The sequence below is a fragment of the Diaporthe batatas genome (genome assembly GCF_019321695.1).
Source record: "Diaporthe batatas strain CRI 302-4 chromosome Unknown Contig00017, whole genome shotgun sequence".
In the NCBI taxonomy this organism is placed as follows: Eukaryota; Fungi; Ascomycota; class Sordariomycetes; order Diaporthales; family Diaporthaceae; genus Diaporthe; species Diaporthe batatas.
In genome coordinates this window covers 254,256-273,901 of record NW_025408564.1, presented here as the reverse complement: position 1 = coordinate 273,901, position 19,646 = coordinate 254,256, and the positions used below count along the sequence as shown (strand labels likewise).

Below are 19,646 nucleotides of genomic sequence, written 5' to 3'. Positions count from 1 at the left end.
TAATTGGGCGGTCACTTCAAGTTTGCTGCTTGAAGGCTTTTGGCCAGACTTGCCATGCCGGGGCAAGAATGAGCCAGTTGAGGATTTGAAGTCTGCTGGCTTCTCCAAATGCTCATGCAAATGAAAAGTCCGTCAAAGAAAGAAGATCAATTCCCTAGGCCAAGTGAAAAGCATCGCTATTGATTTGGATGTCAATACCAAATGTAATTATCCACTCCGTCGCCATTTATCCCGGAGACATTCGAGCAACAACCGCTCCAAATCCGAAGAATACAGATCCACCTCACCAGTTGACCCTGGCATCCACCATGCAGACCTGCCATTCCTAGCCACCATGCCCAGAATTCCGTCCTGAACCCCTTCAGAGAGTCCTGTAGTCCATGGAGTAGTGTAGTATCGTGTCATAGTTATCGGTGGTCGCTGTGTAACTCGTGGAAGTCCGCGGTGGTGCCCTCTCTTCCTGAGCAACCTCGACCCCGAAAGGGTCGACAAACCTACCATCCTCAAACTCGTCCCCGCGGTAGAAGTTCTCGTGCCGGTTTGCTACCCATTTGGCGCGAGGGGGTTTGGACCGCGGGGCAGCGGTGCTCCTGGTCGAGGAATCGTGTGAGTTGTCTCCGTATGCACCAGTAGCAGCATGTCCCATGCCGCTGCTCTCTCCAGGGTAGTCCATGCCCTCTCCCATGTAATATATACCTTGGACACCAGCGAACTCGCCGCCGTATGGATCATCGGGATCATCGTACATCATGCCGCCCTGGCCTGGCGCCGGAACAGGTCTACCGAACGGACCAGGTACCGTGTTCGCCTTCTTCCCCTTCTTACGGCGGCGGGACCTGTATGCCTCCGGTGGTACGGGCAAGTCGTAGACCATGTCGTCTTCAGGAAACGCTGTCGGGACAGGTCCCATCTCAATGTTCTCGCCGGCGTAGGGATCGTCGGGGTCTCCGACATCGTACATCATGTCAGTGCCGCCGCCGGCCGACATGTGTGCCCGCTCTGGTGGCACGGGCTTGGCCTGCCGCGACCTTCCTCTTGGAGGCTCGGCCACTCGATCATTATTAATAAGGTCCGCGATATCCGGGTCGGCTGCGCGATTCCTGATGTACTCCCGGGCGAATTCCAAACCACAGGGGGCCCAAGAGACCCTGAAGTAAGAGCCATCCAGACGTTGAATGGAGGGTGACACAATCGCTACATCCTTGCATCCGGGATGATTGGATTTACACTGGTGGATCTCCTTGAAGTCCCTCTTTGAGCTCTTGCCGCTCTTCGTAGAAGGGCTGCGGTGGCGCGCCTGCTCCGAGTGCACCTCATGAGAAGCTCCACATCCCATGGTGGGATTTTGAGGCTGATAACATACGTCTGCTTCAGGATGGTTGCATTTGTCTTCTTCTTGGGATATCCAGCAAGTTTCTGTTTGAGAATGTCGCTTTGATTCGTTCTCGCTGTCTTGGTTAAGGTCCTTGCACAATCGTAGTTCGTCTTGTGTTGCGTGTACACGGATGCCAGCATTGCAGGGAGGCAGAAGCTGTCCACTGGCGAGATATTTATATCTCCCATTTGAAGACATCACCATGATCTGTGACCAACAACTTCTGGAGACTTGGTGAGAGTAACTAGTGACTGGTAATATTGGTTGCATGAACGACTATTTGGCGAGTAACATGCATTGATGCCATTCACACATAACTGCAGAAGGCCTATGGATACCTACCTAGGTAGGTATTTGCAGGGCAAGAGCCAGATTCTAAGCATTATAGAGCTACATATACCATAGTATGCAGATCTTAACTTCCGTACATATTTCATTTTGAGGTGATTGGAAACGAAACCATCTGCATAGCGCTATCCGCCACATTTTTCAAACCCAGGACTGCTACTAATCCGTGCGGCTCCTTGTCAAACTTTCACATTGCCAGACATTTCGCAATTCGTCGTATTGAAATTCACACTGTAGGGCTGAAGGTATGAGATTAATTCCAATTTGAGTCAACGCAAAAGTATCGTAGGTGTCTGTTCAAAAGACAAAATTCGAAATCAAAACCCCACAACCTTGGAAACGAGCCATGGGCGCCCACTTCTTGTTCTCTTTTCCATAAAAAAAATCGGCGCAGTGGAAGGTCGCAACCCATCTCTCGAAACTACCCATAGACATCCTGCAGCGGCCATCCCCATGTGTAGAACCCATGTTCACACTATTCAACCGAGATGCAGGTTTTCATGCTAATAGCACCAAGAACTGACAGCTTCACTCGTCCCACAGCCTGTCGTGCCCAAAAAGAAAAAGGCGAAAAAGAGGGAAAAAAGACCAAGCAAAAAAACACCGGACGTGATAAGGCATCACGTAACATCAACTTTCGCCAGAGCCTAAAGAAGGCCTTCAAACCCAGTATTCCATACGTGAGAGATTGTACCTCGGCGAGAGTGTGCCTTGTGGTTCCCTCCACTCTGAGGCTACTCATTTTCTCGGTCATAAAATTTGTCATCCGAGAGCATCTGCGGGTGGAAGGGCATCTGCGGCTGAGGCATGTAATACTGCGTGTGAGTGGATCTGGGCGGCTGAGACACAGGCGTCCCGTGTGTCGAATTTGTGTGCCCACTCGAGAGGGATGGAGTATTCCGCGGTGTGATCTTGCCATCGTATCCTCTGGGGAGTTGCGAATTAGTCGGATAACCCTGTTGCCCTTCAGGGTAATCCGGCTCCCTGGCTGGATCAAACTTCATCCAGTAAGGCCGGGGAGTTCGACGCTCCGGGAGATTATGTTGCGGACTGCCCGAAGTCGAGGGCTCTCTCTGATACGGAACCAGGCTCATATTTCTCATTTCCTGGACCAAAGGCGTGTCCTGGCGGGAATGCATGCTCCGAGATGGAGACCGACGTGACCTCTTGGATCTAGGCCTTCCCAGTCAGTCTTCTTTCCACAGAGGTGGGCGAGGCCTGTCATACATTCCTGTTGCCGCGCCCATGCTCTCATGCTGGGACGCACTGGGCATGTATTGTTCGTTGGGAGGTGAGTAATCCTGTTCTTGGGAAAGACCTTGTCCCCAGCGTGGAGGCGGCTCCCTGTAGCCCCTCTCGGGTTCATACTCATCCTCGTCCCCTCCTGTGCCGGACTCATTCATCGACCCTCGGTATCTGGGATTTTGGTACTCTGGGTAGTAGCGCATGGTTCACCGCCTGATTCCGAGCCCTCATAAGAACCTTCCTGTCCACCGGACATGCCCTGCCGAGAGGATGCGTATGACGAGGCAACATCAGCCTGAGGCTGTGGCATCCGGTCGTTGTGGTACTGCTGACGGGGGTCCACTTGCGTGTGCACGCTCTGAGGTACAGTACTTGTCGGTGGAACATCCCTACGATGCGAGTCTCGGCGGTGCTGGCCGCGGTGTTTTCTGGGCTTTGGCTTTCCATGAATCGGAAGCCGGCTAATGTAGTCGTGCTCATGCAACTCGTGTGACCCTCCCAGGTAAGCGATGGGCCCATGACTGGGAAGATTGCTCTGTCTCTTGGATCGAGTATGCTGTTCATTTCTACCCGAAAGGTATTCCAGGGCTCCTATGGCCAGGCTTTTACCATGCCGGTCTGGCATGCTGTCGGTCTTGGGGCGTGTCTGGGCAACACGCGTTAGCATCATGGCAACCTATTTGGAGCAGCCGCGACATACACTGTAAGGGATTTTCAAGCTTGACTGTGTGCCGTTAATTCCAGCATTTCAGGAAGGTAGAAGCTGTCTCCTAGCGAGAATTTATACTTCTAAACTGCAGCTATCACCAGAATCTGTGATCAAGGATGACTAGAGACTTGAAGTGAGTAGTTGGGGATATTCGCTACACTGGCATTAGCGGATCTGAGTAATGCCCTTATACATAAGATCAATGATTTGAAATTTCCAGTGAGTTAGTTGAAGCGAAGTTAGTAAACAAGTATCATGTTACTAGAGCTTGGTCCTTGCATTGTCTTCCACAGTTGGATAGTTGGACTCTAATACAGTTGCAGGCCTCTTAAAACCAGGGCTCTAAGGGAACCAAACCGTGCCTAGGCCCTTGTGAATTATACTTGAACTCCCCTATCGTACTTCAAGGGAATATTTCTTGCACCTTTAACACATGTCTATACTATTTATCAGCCAGGGAGAGCTCAAACTTTAGACCAATTCAAGTGAGGGCTATAGAGGAGCACGCCACGGGTGCAAAAGGCAGGAAAGTTGTAAACCACGCCAAGACTTTGGGGCACTTCAAACGAATTTGGAAAAGATAGTTCACAATATGACATTACATCTCGCATTTGTGGGCATATTCACCGAGCATCCATGAATAGCAGCAAGAGATCGTTGATTCCGCGGTAAACTCAAAATTTCCGGCTGGCCTGACAGCAGGGAACAAGGACCAGAAGAAAAAGAAGAAGAAAACCAATGTGTGGCACGAGTAGTCCCCAAAACCCGCATCCATGCGATTCCGTCGCTCATTAACATTGAAATATGACCGTGTGCCGAGCTCATGTCCACACCATCCAGCCGAGGTGCGGATATTCGTGCGAGCCAGCCAGCACAACTAAAATCTTGTGGCGTCCATGTTCTCCCGGGCATGTCGCCCCCATTTCCCATCATCAAAAAAGAAAACCAAAAAGGAAAAGACAAGAAATAAAGAAGAGAAGAGACAGCGCGGACTATCCGGCCTCCAGTCCCCGGGCTTCGCCAAGGAAACGACTTTCAATGTCGCGTGCTCCATTCCGTAGCTCAAGACGAGAAACCTCATGACACCTGGGAATACCCTTCGTGCTGGCATATAGTGCCGTTCTACGAATGGCTTCTGTATGAGTCAGGGGGCGTTGGCTCATTGTAGAACTGTGGACGTCTGAGTACTGGCTGTCCGCCACCGCACTGGGGCGCGTAATTAGCAGTCATTTGCGCCATTCCAGCTTCCCGCATCGCCTCCGCCAACTTCTCCATATGCTGCGCGGAGGTCATCTGCCTCGCCCAATCCACGATGGTTCCATCGCTTGAGAGGGTAGAGACTGTTGATGGTGGACCAGCGCCCATCGCATAAGAAGTTTGATACGATCTCGCGGACTGTTGGTCCATCCCAGAATGCGAAGCGCCTCTGTACACAGGCATTGAGCTCTGGTAAACCCACATCGCCGTTGCATTTGGATATTGGCCATACGCCTCCTGTGACTCGCCATATGCCTGGTTGTGATGAACACTACGGGTCTGTCCTTCGAAAGGGCCCCATTGTTGTTCGCCCGGCAGACTCCCATGCATACTGGGAGGCGGACCCATTCCATGAAGAGAGGCCACGCCCCTGGACCAATTGGAGTAGTTGCTTGGAGCCCCGTGTTGGGCCTCCCACTCCTCTTCCTCATCATAACTGCTCGACCGACTGGAAGCCTCCCACACAGAGTGTGTGGACGCCGGATTAGAAGGGGCCTGGTGACTAGGGGCCATCTGTTGACTCACGCCTCGGCTGAGGGGGGTGCCGGGGTTGCTGGAATATGGTCCGCCATGCCTCTGGGCTTGAGATTTCTTGGAGCCCTTTGATGGGCGCGGTCTATTTTTGTAATCATACCCGTGGGCCTCTTGCATGTGGTCGACGGCTTCTCGTTTCATGCATGGAACCCACTCGACCGTCCACAGAGGACGTCCGTGGCTGCCGTGGACCGTATGTGACGTCGATGGATTCCTGTGATTAGAATGCTTTGGATTGTGGTTGCAACGAAATTCCGTAAAATCAAGTTTTTGCTTGCGACGCGGATGTCCGCCACTTAAATATGTTCCGACGCGAACCGCCATATCTCGAGACATGCTGTCGGCTCCAGGACTTGGTAAGTGGCTACCAAACACACATTAGCATCGTCGCAAACTCTTGTGGGCAGCCGCGGCATACATGTTTAAGAGCTTTGCAAGGTTGACTGTGTGTCGTTAGCGCTCTGGTGGCTTTGACTATGGATGTCCCTTGGGTCAAAAAGGTTAATGTCATTGTTTTGGTACGAGGCTCGAAGACTTGCAACCCAGAAGCGGCGAATTTATATTCGTCTGTCAAGCCCATCTCTAAGATCTGTCACTCGCTGTAGCATGATGAATTGACGGCTGTGATATTCTCGAATTTATGACTGATATGGAGACACTCGCGGCGTGTAGTTGGGACGATGGCCGTGAATCAATGTTCATGATGAGCCTTTGGGCTTTTACCGAGCATACAGGCTCTTTACATTCATGAGCCTCCGCCTCGCCCCAAGGTCCATCTCGTCTAGCATTGGCAACAATTCGGGTATGAAGGTTGAGGCCAGGGAGACCGTTCGTCCGGTGCAGCATTTGAAAATAGCTGCCGTGCCGGGCATCTCGGAACCACAGATGCGAGCACTGTTGTGGATTGCATGTTGCATCCCAAAAATGATGAGCGTTTGTGAATAGGGAATTATGTCGGCTTGTCGGTCTGTGAAACCCCCCGACGACAATGGATCTTGTCAAGTCTGTTTGGAATTTGAGATACAAGTTGTGCAGAGATCCCAAAGCATGGTGTGGGCGAGATGGCATTCAAGCTACCAGCCACGAGAGGCACGCCTTCAAAGGATGCGGCAAAGGTACAGTGCTGCGTCACGCTGGCCCAGAACGGTCTTAATGTGCGTCAGTGTATTGGTAACTACGGCATGTATTCTTCAACACAAAACCAGTCTTGCTCTCAGAAAACGTGAATCATAACCTGAACAATGTTGAGGATGCGAACACGGTCAAAGGGAGCTCAAACTTGGCAGCTGGAACATACGCCAAAAACTGATTATGTACAAGCACGCCCACCTTTTGGCCTCTCCTGTGAATGGACAGCCCTGGAGGGTGCCCTTACCTGCCTCAAACAAAATCCTCGCGCAATCTTCTGATTTTAGGCGCACTTCTTATAATTGTCACTTAATGAAGGGCGGATTCTCCTTGGACTTTCGGTCATGCTGCACTGGCAGGGTGACGAGTACCCAGTGAAATCTTGTCTCTGATCGAGACCATTTGGGGGCCATGTGGGCTGAGCCCGTGTTTCCCTTTGTGGTGTGATTCACAAGGAAGAGGGCAATGCTCCAATGGCGTGATTCACCATATCAAGTGGGAGCATCTGCGGTTAGGGAAGCCTGGAAAGCGTTGTACGTTCCAAGGCTTGATAGGATCGACCAGACCTCCAGACACACTCATCCTTCAGTACCCTGTAAGAATGGTAAGAACATAGATGGACTGCCGGCAGCCCCCATTCCTGCAGGCCTCCCTTGCGGGGGGGGGGGGGAGATGAACTCCGAGGTGAAGCTGTTGAGCAGCGGCGTGCGTCCTACACAATAGGCTCCAGAATTATCTCCCTTGATGGGATTGGGCATATGGGATGCTGTGGAGCCCCTTCACGGCAAGCTCTATGCAACCGATTGCAAGAGCTTGACGCCGTGTGAGGCCACCGTTCATCCGGAAGTCGACCTGAGTACAAGTAGGTACATCTGCGGTTCACATTCCAAGTACCCGCAAACTCCAGTCACAGGCCATTCCGTGTAGGGGGTTTGCGTCTAACGCCCGTGGACTCCAGTAATTTGCGGTCACAATTACCACCATGCTGGTTTGTCGTACGTGAAAATATCCTGCTGCCTGTGCTGCCCGCAGCACTGATGTAACGATTTCGCTGGCGCAGCGTTTGACGATATGCAAGCCACATAAAACTTTGCACAGCATTCAGGAGACTGCGTTCCCATGTTTCGTTACATCTCTGATGGGCCCATAGAAGTCGATGAGGCGGAAGATGGACCAACAATGGTACATGATATTTCGTGGACGGTCAGGGGCATTGCACGAATCATGTGTACTGCCATCGCCTTTCGTACGTTTTGTTATTTCAAGGTTATTATGCACGAAGGATTGAGGATTCCATTGACTGATGAGTGTAGTGGAGATAGTCCACCACCATTCTATCGCGCCAGGAAGCTTGTCGCGCGGCTGGACGGCCTCAACAACCTTGGAAGCCTAGGCCAATTTCAACACCGCATCATGGCCCTCAGCCTCCACGCGCTCTCCTCAAGGCAACAAGATTAGTAGACCAGCCATCTTGTCCCCTTCATACAAGTCGGCCCGTTCTACGGCCAGTCTATCTCGGGGCTGCCGATGGACTGGAGAAGAGAACATGATCTGGTATGTGGGCGGGCAAAAAGGGGAACATGGACGAACTGCAAGCCTCCCCAAAGGCCCACCAGACAGAAAGGGACCTTGTGTAGGTAGCTTTCTTCAGTTCCTCCCAGAAGCCCCCCTTGCTTGGAAGGCGACCAAACAAAAGTCCGCTGTTAGTACGGGGCGCTAGAGGGGCGGGAAGGATTCAGTGCTGCTCAAGCTTGAGGGCAATCTGGCTTCGCTTGTCCCCCCAATGGCACCCAAGATTGATCTCAGGTAGTGACCAACCGGGAGATTGGAGGACGGCGCAGCTCTAGCCCCAAGGCATTTATTCAAGGAATCATCATCATCATGCACTACGGGCCGAGCAGATCGGTCTTGATTACCGAACGCGGAACAGACCCGTCGATGGTTCACAGTCTTGATCAACTCATCATGACTTGTCTCGACATTTTACCCCGGATTTTGGCAATTAGCGAGAGGGATAAATACCGAAAGGACGCGAGATTGGCAGGCCATGGCATGGCATGGCACCTTGGCCAGGGCAGGCGGAGGAAACATGGCATGCTGCTAAATTAAGACGTCTGGTAAGTCTGTGTTGCCCCTGGCTGTCCGTGACCTCTTCAGCTCCGGTGTCGAACAGTGCACGACTTCCAGACCGCGATGATACCGGGGCTACGCGAGATGGTTGGACCACTTACTCCTTTTCGAAGACGAGCTGATGCGAGTGGCGGTCCCCAAACACCGGAATGACCCAGATGCTGTCAAGCAGGCAGACGGGTCCAAACATTCACTCCGGGACCCTCATGAGTGGAGGGACCTCAACGGCATATGGCGTCCCCACAGAAAAGATTCCCGGGGAATATCTCCGTGCCAATCTGATCTATGCAGACCGCGTCCAAACACTCCCCTCAAACCCACATAAACACCTAACCAGAGCGAGACCAATCCCTCGAGGACAAGAAAGATCAACGAGCGGTCAATATTTCATGCAACACAACAGAGAGCACAGGCAAGCATTGTGGGGGGAGGGAATGCGGGTTTGGAAGCGGGCTTGGGGAGCGGCCCGCCTTCACCACTCACGGCGCCGAGAATTCTGTTGCCTGGAGCCGGGAGCCGGGGGTACTGGTAGCACAAGGGACACCAAGGGGGGGTCGCAAGCCACCACCTGGTGCTGCGGCGGGTCTCAGATATTTTTCTTTTGGCGCGTTGAGGCCAGCAGGATTCTGGCGGGGCCGGATATCCAAAGCTTGGACGTGACAAAGGGGGGAGATCAGTGCCCTGGCCCTTGGTTCTAGAAGGGATATTCGATGCAATAAAGAATCGTGGCATGAGTTGTCGTAGTCGTGCTGGTGGAGATGTTCGGGCAAGACCCCCCTGCGCCTGTCCTTTTTGGGTGGCGACCTCTGGGCGAGATTTATCTTCTCCTTGTTGGAAAACTCAGCTTCCACAATAGTCAGAGACTAACCATGATCATCGTCCCCTGCGTCTCTAGGCGATCTCCTAATTGATCATGGCCCGGTCCGTTTTACGTACAGCAAGAGCACGGAGGCTTTACTGGGCATTGGCCAGCCCGGCCATAGTCTGGACTGATCAACAACACCGGTGGATCATCAGCTCGGTATCTAGTCGCAATGTTCCGAGCGAATACCACGTATGATCTGCCCCGCTGCTAAACTTGCCCTTCCCAGAAATACAGATGCCTGGAAAGACAACAACCGCCGACGTCCATCACATATCTGCTGCAGGACTGAGTGACAAACCAGGCGGCCCGGAGGAGGGGTGCAAATAGGGGTCCCACCCAAACAGAAACTTGGAACCTTTGGGAACATGTGCAGTCATGAAACATTTCACTGTCCGGCCCTATCCCAGACGTTGACATGTCCATCCGTTGACTGACTCTGTATTACAAAATGCAATTTCACAATAACCTCAATCCAAGAAACCATACCTATACCATTGCACACACAGACACAACCCGTCGAAACCTTCCCTTGTTCCCCGATTCCATGTTCCAAAAATAGCAACAGAAGCCCTGGAGCTCCACACCACCCCCGTACGATATGAGCCTCCGTGTAACCCCCTGCCCGGCAGTGCCCATACTATGTACCAACCAACTGCTGCGTGCATGCATACCTACTTACAGTAGTCTACCGTTGCGAGAATGAAAACTTATCAACCAAGCCCTGGCAAGCTAGGTTCCGATCTTCCGGGGGGCGAACAACTATGTACTACGCCTCCCCGCCTGAGCCATGTTGTCCCGACGTGCAAGCCGGGCCTTTTAGCGAAAGGCAAAGACGGTAATAAGGAGAGAGGGTAACCAGGCATTGTCTCAATGTGGTCGTCCTAAAGTCTGACTGACGTCTTTAGCAGCACCCACGCCTCGGGAGCTAACTTGTTCTGGGAACTCATGCATACCTACTTACAGTAGTTGATGTACATACATAGATATCAGTCGTGTCTGGGGACCACAGAACGTGAGAATCGCCACTTCCAGTATGTACCAGTGGGCCACCACTACGGACTCCTTTCCAGGCGACAAGAGTAGAACACGAGGCGCCGAGTCGAGCTGTTGTAGATCAGATGACAACGTGGGTGAGGGGGGACTCCCCACGGGGGTGAGAAAAAAAGCAAAAAGAAGAATTAAGGGGGCCAGAAAGGGAGAAGGGGAAATCCTCTCCCGTTCGCCACAGCGTGGCACAGAGACACACACAGAGAAACTAACAAAGTTCCTAATCTATGTTACCCGTCCGCAGCGAGGACAGCCACTCGCTACCTTGCCTCAACGGCGGTCAAGACCCAGCGTAGCAGGCAGTTAGTCAAACATTGCCTTCAGCCTGCCTAAGGCCCCCAAAAACAGGTGGACCATTTCAACAGATAACGCAGAACATTATCTCGGGACAATGGAAGCGCCGTGACACCACCCACATGCGGCCCGCGAACGCCTCCAACGGACGATGGCTGCTTACCGGCGGCGCCAGAGGGCACAGCACCGAGCGAGCGTGCGCCTGAACGGGCAATGAGTGACTAATCAGCTGGTCACCTCTTCGTGTCGGATACTGGACGACGACACGCATTGGATTCCCCAATGCTTTACTTTCAGACACATCTACTAATGAGTGCTATAGGTAGGAGACGACAAGGTTCATCTCATCCTTCTCTAGCTCAGCCCGCACCGAACGGACCTCACACTGTATCCAAGTTATCTGGAAAGCAAATGCCTACACTTTGATTATCTGTAGCCAGCAAAAAGGTCGGGCTCTTTTCGGGGGACAGATGGAACGTAAAAGACTACCTAGGTAGCTACCAAACTTAGTCCAACAACACCAGCTCAACTCATGAAACCATACTGCAGAATCTCAACCGCTACGTTTCACAAATCGCTAGGATAGGAAAATAAAGGGGGGCGTATGTCTATATATGTGAGGATAGCTCGCTTATGTAGCAAAGTAAGTATGAATCGACCACAGTCTGTATGTGTGTGTGTGTGTATCAAAGCCCCCTCTCAATCGGCCCTAACCGCCCGTGGCTGTGTCGATGTGTGCCCAGGTGTGCGTGTGTGTGCGTGCATGTGTGTGAGTGCACACGTGCTTTGCCGTCCTTGGTTTCGCCCCCCACCCCCCAAGGCAATTAGTTAACCAAGTATCCCAAGGAGATATCTATCTCAGGCCTGTCTCACGTGGGGCACTGCGCTACCAACCCGTATGTGTGCCAGAGAAGTGTGTGCCACAAAGCTGACTACATGGATACATATTACCCTCTGCCCCGTTCCCCCGGTCCACCATGCGCACAATGCATATTTAATCCTGCTGCCTGTGTCGATCTCCTGTGGGTGTGCGGTGGTGCGGTGGAGACCCTTCTTGTTTTGTCCTGCATGCATGGATGGGGCCACTGTTGAAGGGGGGAGAAACTTGAAAGGGTCGGGACTAGACCGTCTTTGGACAAACGAGAGGACTTGACATGACGCGATTGGCGATAGATGGACTAGAGAGAGCAGAGAACGGATGACCGGCTTGATGCAGTGCGTGTTCAGTAGTAGTCAAATTCTGATACATTTTGATTCATTATTAGAGTAGCAGAATAATGAGATCGTGGTCCAAAATCTGCCTCTTTTTGAAGCTAGGACTGATGCTAACCTCCGCCGCTTTATTGGATATATCCTCCAATTTTCATTAAGATCGCCAAGTAAAACCGTAGGCTGATGCCTCACGGTGTACAGAATCCCATCCAGAAAAGATCTTTTTAGTTTTAGTAATACAATAGTAGTAACCAGAGCGTCTCGAGCACTGCGATCACGCCCTTGCTTCCCAAATACCCAAAGAAACCTGGCCCCTCATGGTCTCGTTGTAGCATGTCGCCCTCCCAAAAACGCCGGAACCCTTCAAAACCCGCCACTAAGCATATCTGCCGCCTGTGAACCACAGCTCTTCCGACCTAGTGGACAGTGACCTGCTGAGCCCAGGCTGTATATCAGGCCCACTGTAGCTGGACACCGGCGAGACCACGACGTTGTTAAGGGTGGCAGTGCCTGGCTCTCCGCTGAGGACGGAGACCGCTGCTCCTCCTCTTCCTCCTGAGGTGCTGCTTTCTGGAGGCATGTGTGCGACTGCCCAGCCCAGGGCCAGCTGCTCCCGCACGTGGTCGCGTGTTGTCGGCGGAGGATACAGGGCAGTTGCCATTGGTTGCCGCTCGCCACTGTTCCACCACTGGTTCTCGAAGCCATTGTCCACCGTCATCATTGCTGAGCCAAGCGCCTCCAGCTCGCGGACCCGCTCCGGGTCTTCCCTTCGATACCGCGGTGACTCGACGGGAGACTCGATCTGAACGACTGTAGGACTGGTAGGTGCCTCCTCCGAGGCCTGTGGCACCACCTGGCTGTGCTGTGGATCGGGAGAGGCGTGGGAGGAAGGCGGCTGGAGGAAAGGGTCCGGCTCCATGAAGGGCTCCCAACCCACGGGGACCTCCCACGACTCCCAAGGCATGCCTTCTTCTCCAAGCCGGAAGCGCGTTGGCACCTCGGGCAAGTCCTTCCACACATCCGAGACTGGTCGGTCGGCGGTGGCATATGCCACCGAAGAGCCCGCTGCGTTGTCAGCCATGAGCTGAGGGTGGACCACGTCCCAGCTGTTGTCGCTGAGGGGTGGAGGTGCCGAACGCCCCCTCCCGTGTCGTTCGCCAGACGCTCTCCTCTCTTCCCGAGATGGCCGTTGCTCCTCCTGGCCTTCTTCAGGCGGCGGGGCGAAATCGACCTGCCTTGAACGGTTTTGTTGGTGTTGTTGCGGGTGGCGTTGCTGTTGTGCTTGTTGAGGTCGTGGTGGCCTCTGTTGTTGTTGTGATGGTTCTAGAGAGCGTTGTTCGTAGAACTGGGGCACTTGAGCCTGCTGAAATTGTTGTATAGACGAGGCAGCGAGATAGTTGGTGGTCGGGGCCGGTACGTGTCGTGGAAAATGGGCTGCTCTCTCCCGTATGGCGCGTGACCTATATTGAAAACCACGAGGCCGGGGGGCATGCTGGGGAGACCACGACACGCCGAACTCGACTTTAACAAAGACTTGTGGCCTTTGCAGGGCGTGGGCACTCGGCCGCGTCAAAGGATTGTCCATGACGGAGTCAGTTCTCCAGTGCGTGACCATCGGGGTTCGCGAGGCAAGTTATAAGAAGTCTAGCCGTTGGGGGACGATAGTGGTACCGAGCGGATCCAGCAGTAACACTAAGCCAGCGGTAAGAAACAGGCGCCACCAAGGTACCAAGTAAAAGTGGCTGTTGTCCGAGGTGGAGGGCGAAGTATGCGAGCTGGCGAGTTGGTGCAGATCTTGTGTTGGTCTGCGTTCCACAGCAAAGGTCGGTCACACAAGTAGACCAGTGTCGGACGTAGTGGGTGGCAGTCGTATCTTGATGTCACCTTGGGGGAGATATTGTATGCACGCACGCGTTGCTTCCTCGGCGGTCCAGGGGTCAAGGTGGTGGTCCTCTGGGGGGTGCGAGTAGAAGTAGGCAGACGTGTATCATGTACCCCGGCCGAAATTACGGGGAATACTCGCCAGTACCAGGGCCGGGCAGATCTGAGGTACCCCTGAGGGTGAGCTGTCAGGAGGATGAGTGGCAGTGACTTTGCGAGTGGCGGGCTTGCGAGATGTGGTCGCTGCCGGGGGCCGCCGCTGTGGATGTTTGTCTCCCCAGCAGGTCGGGACGGGGTGGGCGGAGCGGTGACGGCCAGAAGGACGGAGACGTCCAAGACCCAGAATGGCACCAGCACCGGAATGGTAAGCTAGATTGGTAACCAGGAATCAGAATGGGTAAAATCCTGAAGAGGCCTGACAGGGGAGACCCGATCTGAAGGAGACGAAGCTGCTTCCTTGGTTCACCAGGGGTCTGCAGAGAGTGGGGCTGATGCTAGTCGCTTGCGTCCTTCGAGAATGTGGTAACGTGGGCGACTGAGCAACTAAGTGGACCTGGACTCGGGCTTCCGTGTTCCGAAGCCACGGCTTGAGCCCAAGGAAGAATTGAATGTTGCCTGGCAGTAGCCGCGGGTGAGATGGAGGATTTCAATGCAAGATAGTGATCTCTGACGTGCCGGGCGTCAGATTGTGGCTGTCTGCTATGCCGCCACCGGACTGGACTGACTGACTGACTGGAGCCCTCGTTGCAGATGCGAGAGGGCAGCTTAGCTGAGCTTCAAGACCCTTTGCTGAACCACGTTTTGCTGGTTGTTCCACCGTTCCCTGTGCTTCCTGGGTGCAGAGTAGCACCCGCCTGCTGGGCTGGCGGACGGACAAGTGCGAGCGAGCAAGAGGATCGGGAACGCTGCCCCGGTGGTCACGGTGCTGGGGCTGTGCTCGTCTGGTGGAAGGGCCAACTCATCGAGGGAGCGCCACACATGCAAAGTCAGCAGCAGGCAGTAGGTGTGCTGCTTATTGATCCTTCAGAATCTCGCGGGTCCGAGGAGGGAGTGGTGATCCGGGACTTGTTGCAGGTACAGCCGACGGAGGCGGGGCGGAGATGACAGGAAGGACGGACAGGATGTTCCAAGGTTGGCGGCGGAATGACGAGGGAGTGGAAATCTGGTAGGCGGGGACGAGGCGAGGTTGGACTAATAAGGCTAATATGAAGGACGGGCGGATGTCACGCACGTCCTCGTGGTTTGTTTCTGATATGGCGCATGGGATGCTGCCAATCTCGTCGCGGGAGCACAGAAGTCTGTGTTGAATCTAGCTAGCTAGGCCCGAGGCTTGGCTGGGCTTGCACTGCTTGCGCACCTCCAGGGCTGGCTGCTGGCTGCTGGCTGCCCGGGCGGTGGGCGGGTGAGGGCGCCACGAGAGCTGCAGGCTGGTGTGAATGGGCTTGATGTGGCCGGTTTCACATACAGTCGTACGGACTGGAAACGAGCATAAACGGCTGGATATGTTTGGTATGCCTGGAAATGTAGATGAGACAGATGGCTTGGCTCGAGTTGACCTCAGCGTAACGCCGATTCGAGTCTTGTCCTGTCTTTAGAGTGGCGAGAATCACCATGGACTGATGGACTGATGGACGATGGTATCCTGTCCCCGCGGGCCAGCCACGGCGAGAGGTGGTTTGATTTGGCGGGCGACGGCGTGGATCACACACCTCTGGTCGATCAAATGTGGTCTTATAGTAGGTAGTTGTCTTGTTGTATTGTGAGAGTCTCGTCAGAGATCACGGCGAGGCCTGCACGCGCATTCGTATCGTGAAGCAGTGAAGCAGGACCATGCTCGTGTGTGCCGTTGTTGCGATGGCTTCATAACCTGGGCTGGCATTCCACTCGAGGTTGAATGAGGTCGTGGGCAAGTTTCATCGTTGAGCTTGTTGGTTCGGATGGACATGGCTGACATGTCCCACTGCAATGCACAGCAGTGGCAAAGCACATGGAGAATGAGGGGTTGGCCGCCGTTGGTGTTGCTGCAGACCCTCGCACCTGCCCTGCAAAGCATCAGTACCCTGTGCCTGTCTACCCGCGGTGGCAGCAGCTGCCCGACCGAGCAGATCATCAGTGGCTGACCAAGGAAGGGGCAACTACTGTGTAACTAACTGACTTCCCTGACTGCCTGACAAGACTGATTGCCCAACAGGACTAGTGCAAAAAGATACAGAGGTACATCACATGCCTCGATTCTATTTTGAGCCTGACAGCTGCGCTGCGCCCACTCGGACATGATCCCACCACCACGCCCCATGTGTATCCCGTCAGTGCCAGCAACTCATCTTGTGCTGCTCATCTCACCACGACGCATACTCACGACGACAGCCGTCTTACCACCAGACAAGGCAGCAGGATAATGTGAGAGACTGCAGCAGCAGCAGCAGCAGCACCATCACAAACCGTCTCGACCGAGGCCATACTCCAAACTGGTGATGCTGAGCCTGGCTGGCTTCTCAGTCAGTCGCCACCGGGCCCAGCCACCTCGGCCACCTTCCACGCCTGATCCTGAAGACCTGTGTTACAATATTCTTAGACCGCGTCTCTTCTTTCAGTTTCTCGTCTTGCAACGTTGTGACCTGCCACTGCGACCCTGCCCTTCAACACGTGGACACCGCCTGCTTCTCAACCAACATCGCGCATGGACAAGATCCGGAGCTGACTGCAATCTATTGAGAATGGTCTTCTTATTGCAACCAACTTGGGTATCGTGCGAACTCTATCAAGTACAAAAAGAGAAAGAGAGAGAGGGAAGAAAAAAGAGTCAAGAATACAACCCAACATTCCAAACACGTGCTGCCAACCACTTCAGCTGCCAACCACTTCAGCTGCCAACGTCCGAATATCCAGCACAAGAGGCTGAGCTGGAGAGAAGCCATTGGCATTGATCGTGAGAGACCAATACCACCCGCCCGACTTGGACACGTGCAAGGGCTGACCACTCACTCACTCATCCATCTCCAGCCGCCACCACAACACCCCACCTGGGCATCATCGCCTGTCCCCTCAAGCACTCTCCTCGTGCCCAGCTGGCTTGGCCTCCCCCTTCACACCAGCCACCTCCCTCTTGCCCGGCTGACCCTCCTCCCAGAACCGGTCCTTCTTGTCGCGGCCCGTCGCCAGCCCGTAAAAGTCAAACGGGTCGAACAGGGTCGACAGGAACGACCGGCTATCCTTGTAGCCGGGCCCGTCCACCTCGGTCACCCCGTCGGCCTGGCTGAGGAAGATGTTGGTCGTCGCGGGCAGGTACCGGCGCGGGTGCCGGATGTTCCACAGGAACGCGTTGGCCAGCATCAGGCTCGCCTCGAAGACGTAAAAGAACCACTCGTACCGGAACTCGGGCGGCAGGTCCCGCAGGTCGGCGCCCAGCTGGATCCGGGTGCCCGCCAGCCCAAAGTACTCGACCGTGCGGTAGATGGTGCGCGCCTCGATGAGCGCCGTGGAGACGTACAGCGTCAGCATCGAGCTGTTGACGCGCCGGCTGTGGATCCCCGCCCTCCGCACCCGCCGGTGGAACAGGACCGCCAGCACCACGAAGCTGTTGACGATGATCAGCTGCAGGATGAGCGACGCCTTGAGGAGCGCCTGGCCGACGTCCTGCGTCCGCGCCGGCAGGTCCCGGTTCGCCGAGTACGAGGCGCCCACGCCGCTGAGGGCCTCGACCACCGACGCGAGCATGGCAAAGGTCGTCCACACGCGGCCCGGGTGGATCGGGGAGTGGTAGGGCACGTAGAAGAGGACCCGGCCTAGGATGTGGTAGTTTGCTGCTTCGTACAGCGGGCTGGGTGGTTGTTCTGTCAGCTCCAGCGTCCTTCCGGCTCCTTTAGGTGTCTGTGTCTGTGGGTGTGGACTCACGGCGCGGCGTAGACCAGGCACGAGCTGGCTATGAACACGGGTAGGTTCTCGTAGTCGAAGGCCCCTATCTCACGGGTGATGAAGCCCGCCGTGAAGATCAAGGCGCACAGGGTGTAGTGCCAGGTCACATGCCAGCACTTGTACTGGCTGGTGGGTAATGTCAGTCAGTTGCATAAGGCTTCTCCCTAAGATGTGTCTGACTTGAAGGGTGGGGGATGGGAGATGACACTCACTGGCCTTGCCATATCTGCCAGAGCCCAGAAACTGCAAATGCGACGGCGAAGAAGACGGGCGCCCCCTTGTTTGGCGCATAGATCCAGTAGCTGCCTGGCACTGTTCGTCGTGTTGGTGTGAGTATATATTTACTTGGCAGTGGGAAAAGGGTCTTGGGGAAGGGACGGTCCAGACGTACCGACTTGGCCGTTCTCACTCATATTGACGATGTTGCTTGGTGTTTAGTGTCCAACTCTTCCAGGCCCAGTTCTCGATATGTCCTTTATGTAAAACAAACAAATAAACAAACAAGTGTCACCAGACCAGCAAGAGATGCTCTTCAGTCTTGCCAATGTTAGATAAGATGTCTGTCTATGAGACCATCGACATCTCACCCGTAATCGTCAAGAGATCCCAAGGCCATCTTTATATATCTCAATCTCAATCTCACCGTACGTCTAGCCCTACAAGTGTAACAACAACAACAACAGCCTCAAAGCCCCGACCGATCAATCGCAGCAATGACGCCGACCCGCCCCTCTACAGCAGCGACTCGACAAAAAACAAAGGAAGACCACCATAAGCAGCCACCTACATCAAGCAGCGCCCAAAGCCCACCGACCAATCGCGTCCCTCGCTCACGATACGGTTGTGCGACATAAGCCCTGCCGCATGTGCCCACTGGCCCCTCAGCCCCGCCAGCCTAACGCCCGAACCGGAACAGCCGTCCCCCGTCAGCCTCCCGGAAGCGCTGCCGATCGATCAGACACAGCCTTCAAACGTATTCCTCGGCTTTTTTCCGTCCGTCTCTTCGACCGTAGCGCCGAGAGAGACAGACTAGACTAGACTAACTAACCAACTGACTGACTGACTGCCTGACTGACTGGCCTTCGCTCCCGGTCCAACCCCCTCCCCTCCTTGCGGCGCCCGGCCGGGCGGGCGGGCGTAAAGGCGTCGGAGGGCCCGAGTGCCCACCAACCCAACCTAACCCATCCATCCAGTTGCGCCGGCAGACTCAACTCGGCTCATCTGCTGTGTAGACCCTGCCAACTCCCCTCCCGCCGTGTGTGCCTTGCCGGGAGCCCTCTCCACCGCTGGGCGCCACGCCGGTGCTGCACGCATACAGAACATACAGAAAGAAGCCTTGCCCCCCTCTGCCGCGTTTCATCATTGGGCCCGGGCGACGGGCAGAGAGGGTGATCTTGTCGGGGTCATCGTGCGTGAGCTGGCTGGCAGGCTGGCAGTGATGATTCCCGTCCGAGCGGAGCCCGTACGGACGGAGGAGGAGTTGCGATCGATGGGATGGTGGGGGCCACTGCAGGCAGGCAGGTACTGCTGCATGCTGCATGCTGCAGCTCCTACAGCAGCAGGATCGTGTATTCTTGTTGGTTTTTTTTTTGGTGGTGGTTTTTTTTCTTTTCCTCCTCTGTTGGCGACCACCCCAATCGGTGATATGCGACGGCGGTGGTGGTCATCATCATCATTGTGACTTGGCGTAATAAAAGTCCATGCAG

At 54.5% G+C, this 19,646-nt stretch overlaps 5 protein-coding genes across 5 annotated transcripts; 1 reads left to right on the top strand and 4 right to left on the bottom strand.

Annotated features, from left to right (window-relative positions):
* Window positions 1-361: 361 nt before the first annotated feature.
* On the bottom strand, window positions 362-1,515 carry KVR01_011917 (uncharacterized protein; the record flags this gene model as incomplete). Its single annotated transcript, XM_044784107.1, has 2 exons — window positions 362-1,283; window positions 1,364-1,515. The coding sequence occupies 2 exons, from the start codon at window positions 1,513-1,515 to the stop codon at window positions 362-364; spliced, it is 1,074 nt and encodes a 357-aa protein (XP_044638998.1).
* Window positions 1,516-4,260: 2,745 nt separating this feature from the next.
* Window positions 4,261-7,216, bottom strand: KVR01_012008 (uncharacterized protein). The gene is made up of 2 exons (XM_044791600.1): window positions 5,887-7,216; window positions 4,261-5,832 (listed from the first exon to the last, which is right to left on the bottom strand). The coding sequence occupies exon 2, from the start codon at window positions 5,802-5,804 to the stop codon at window positions 4,800-4,802; it is 1,005 nt and encodes a 334-aa protein (XP_044639089.1). The 5' UTR covers window positions 5,805-5,832; window positions 5,887-7,216; the 3' UTR covers window positions 4,261-4,799.
* A 361-nt stretch (window positions 7,217-7,577) lies between these two features.
* Window positions 7,578-9,598, top strand: KVR01_012093 (uncharacterized protein). Its single transcript, XM_044790016.1, has 3 exons — window positions 7,578-7,591; window positions 7,657-7,842; window positions 7,919-9,598. Exon 3 carries the CDS (start codon window positions 8,876-8,878, stop codon window positions 9,422-9,424), a length of 549 nt encoding a protein of 182 aa, XP_044639174.1. The 5' UTR covers window positions 7,578-7,591; window positions 7,657-7,842; window positions 7,919-8,875; the 3' UTR covers window positions 9,425-9,598.
* Window positions 9,599-11,836: 2,238 nt separating this feature from the next.
* KVR01_011921 (uncharacterized protein) lies at window positions 11,837-15,950 on the bottom strand. The gene has a single exon (XM_044785449.1). It carries the CDS (start codon window positions 13,757-13,759, stop codon window positions 12,521-12,523), a length of 1,239 nt encoding a protein of 412 aa, XP_044639002.1. The 5' UTR covers window positions 13,760-15,950; the 3' UTR covers window positions 11,837-12,520.
* Window positions 15,951-17,070: 1,120 nt separating this feature from the next.
* On the bottom strand, window positions 17,071-18,353 carry KVR01_011870 (uncharacterized protein; the record flags this gene model as incomplete). The annotated part of the gene is made up of 4 exons (XM_044781763.1): window positions 17,071-17,845; window positions 17,920-18,066; window positions 18,153-18,252; window positions 18,332-18,353. The coding sequence occupies 4 exons, from the start codon at window positions 18,351-18,353 to the stop codon at window positions 17,071-17,073; spliced, it is 1,044 nt and encodes a 347-aa protein (XP_044638951.1).
* Window positions 18,354-19,646: the final 1,293 nt, after the last annotated feature.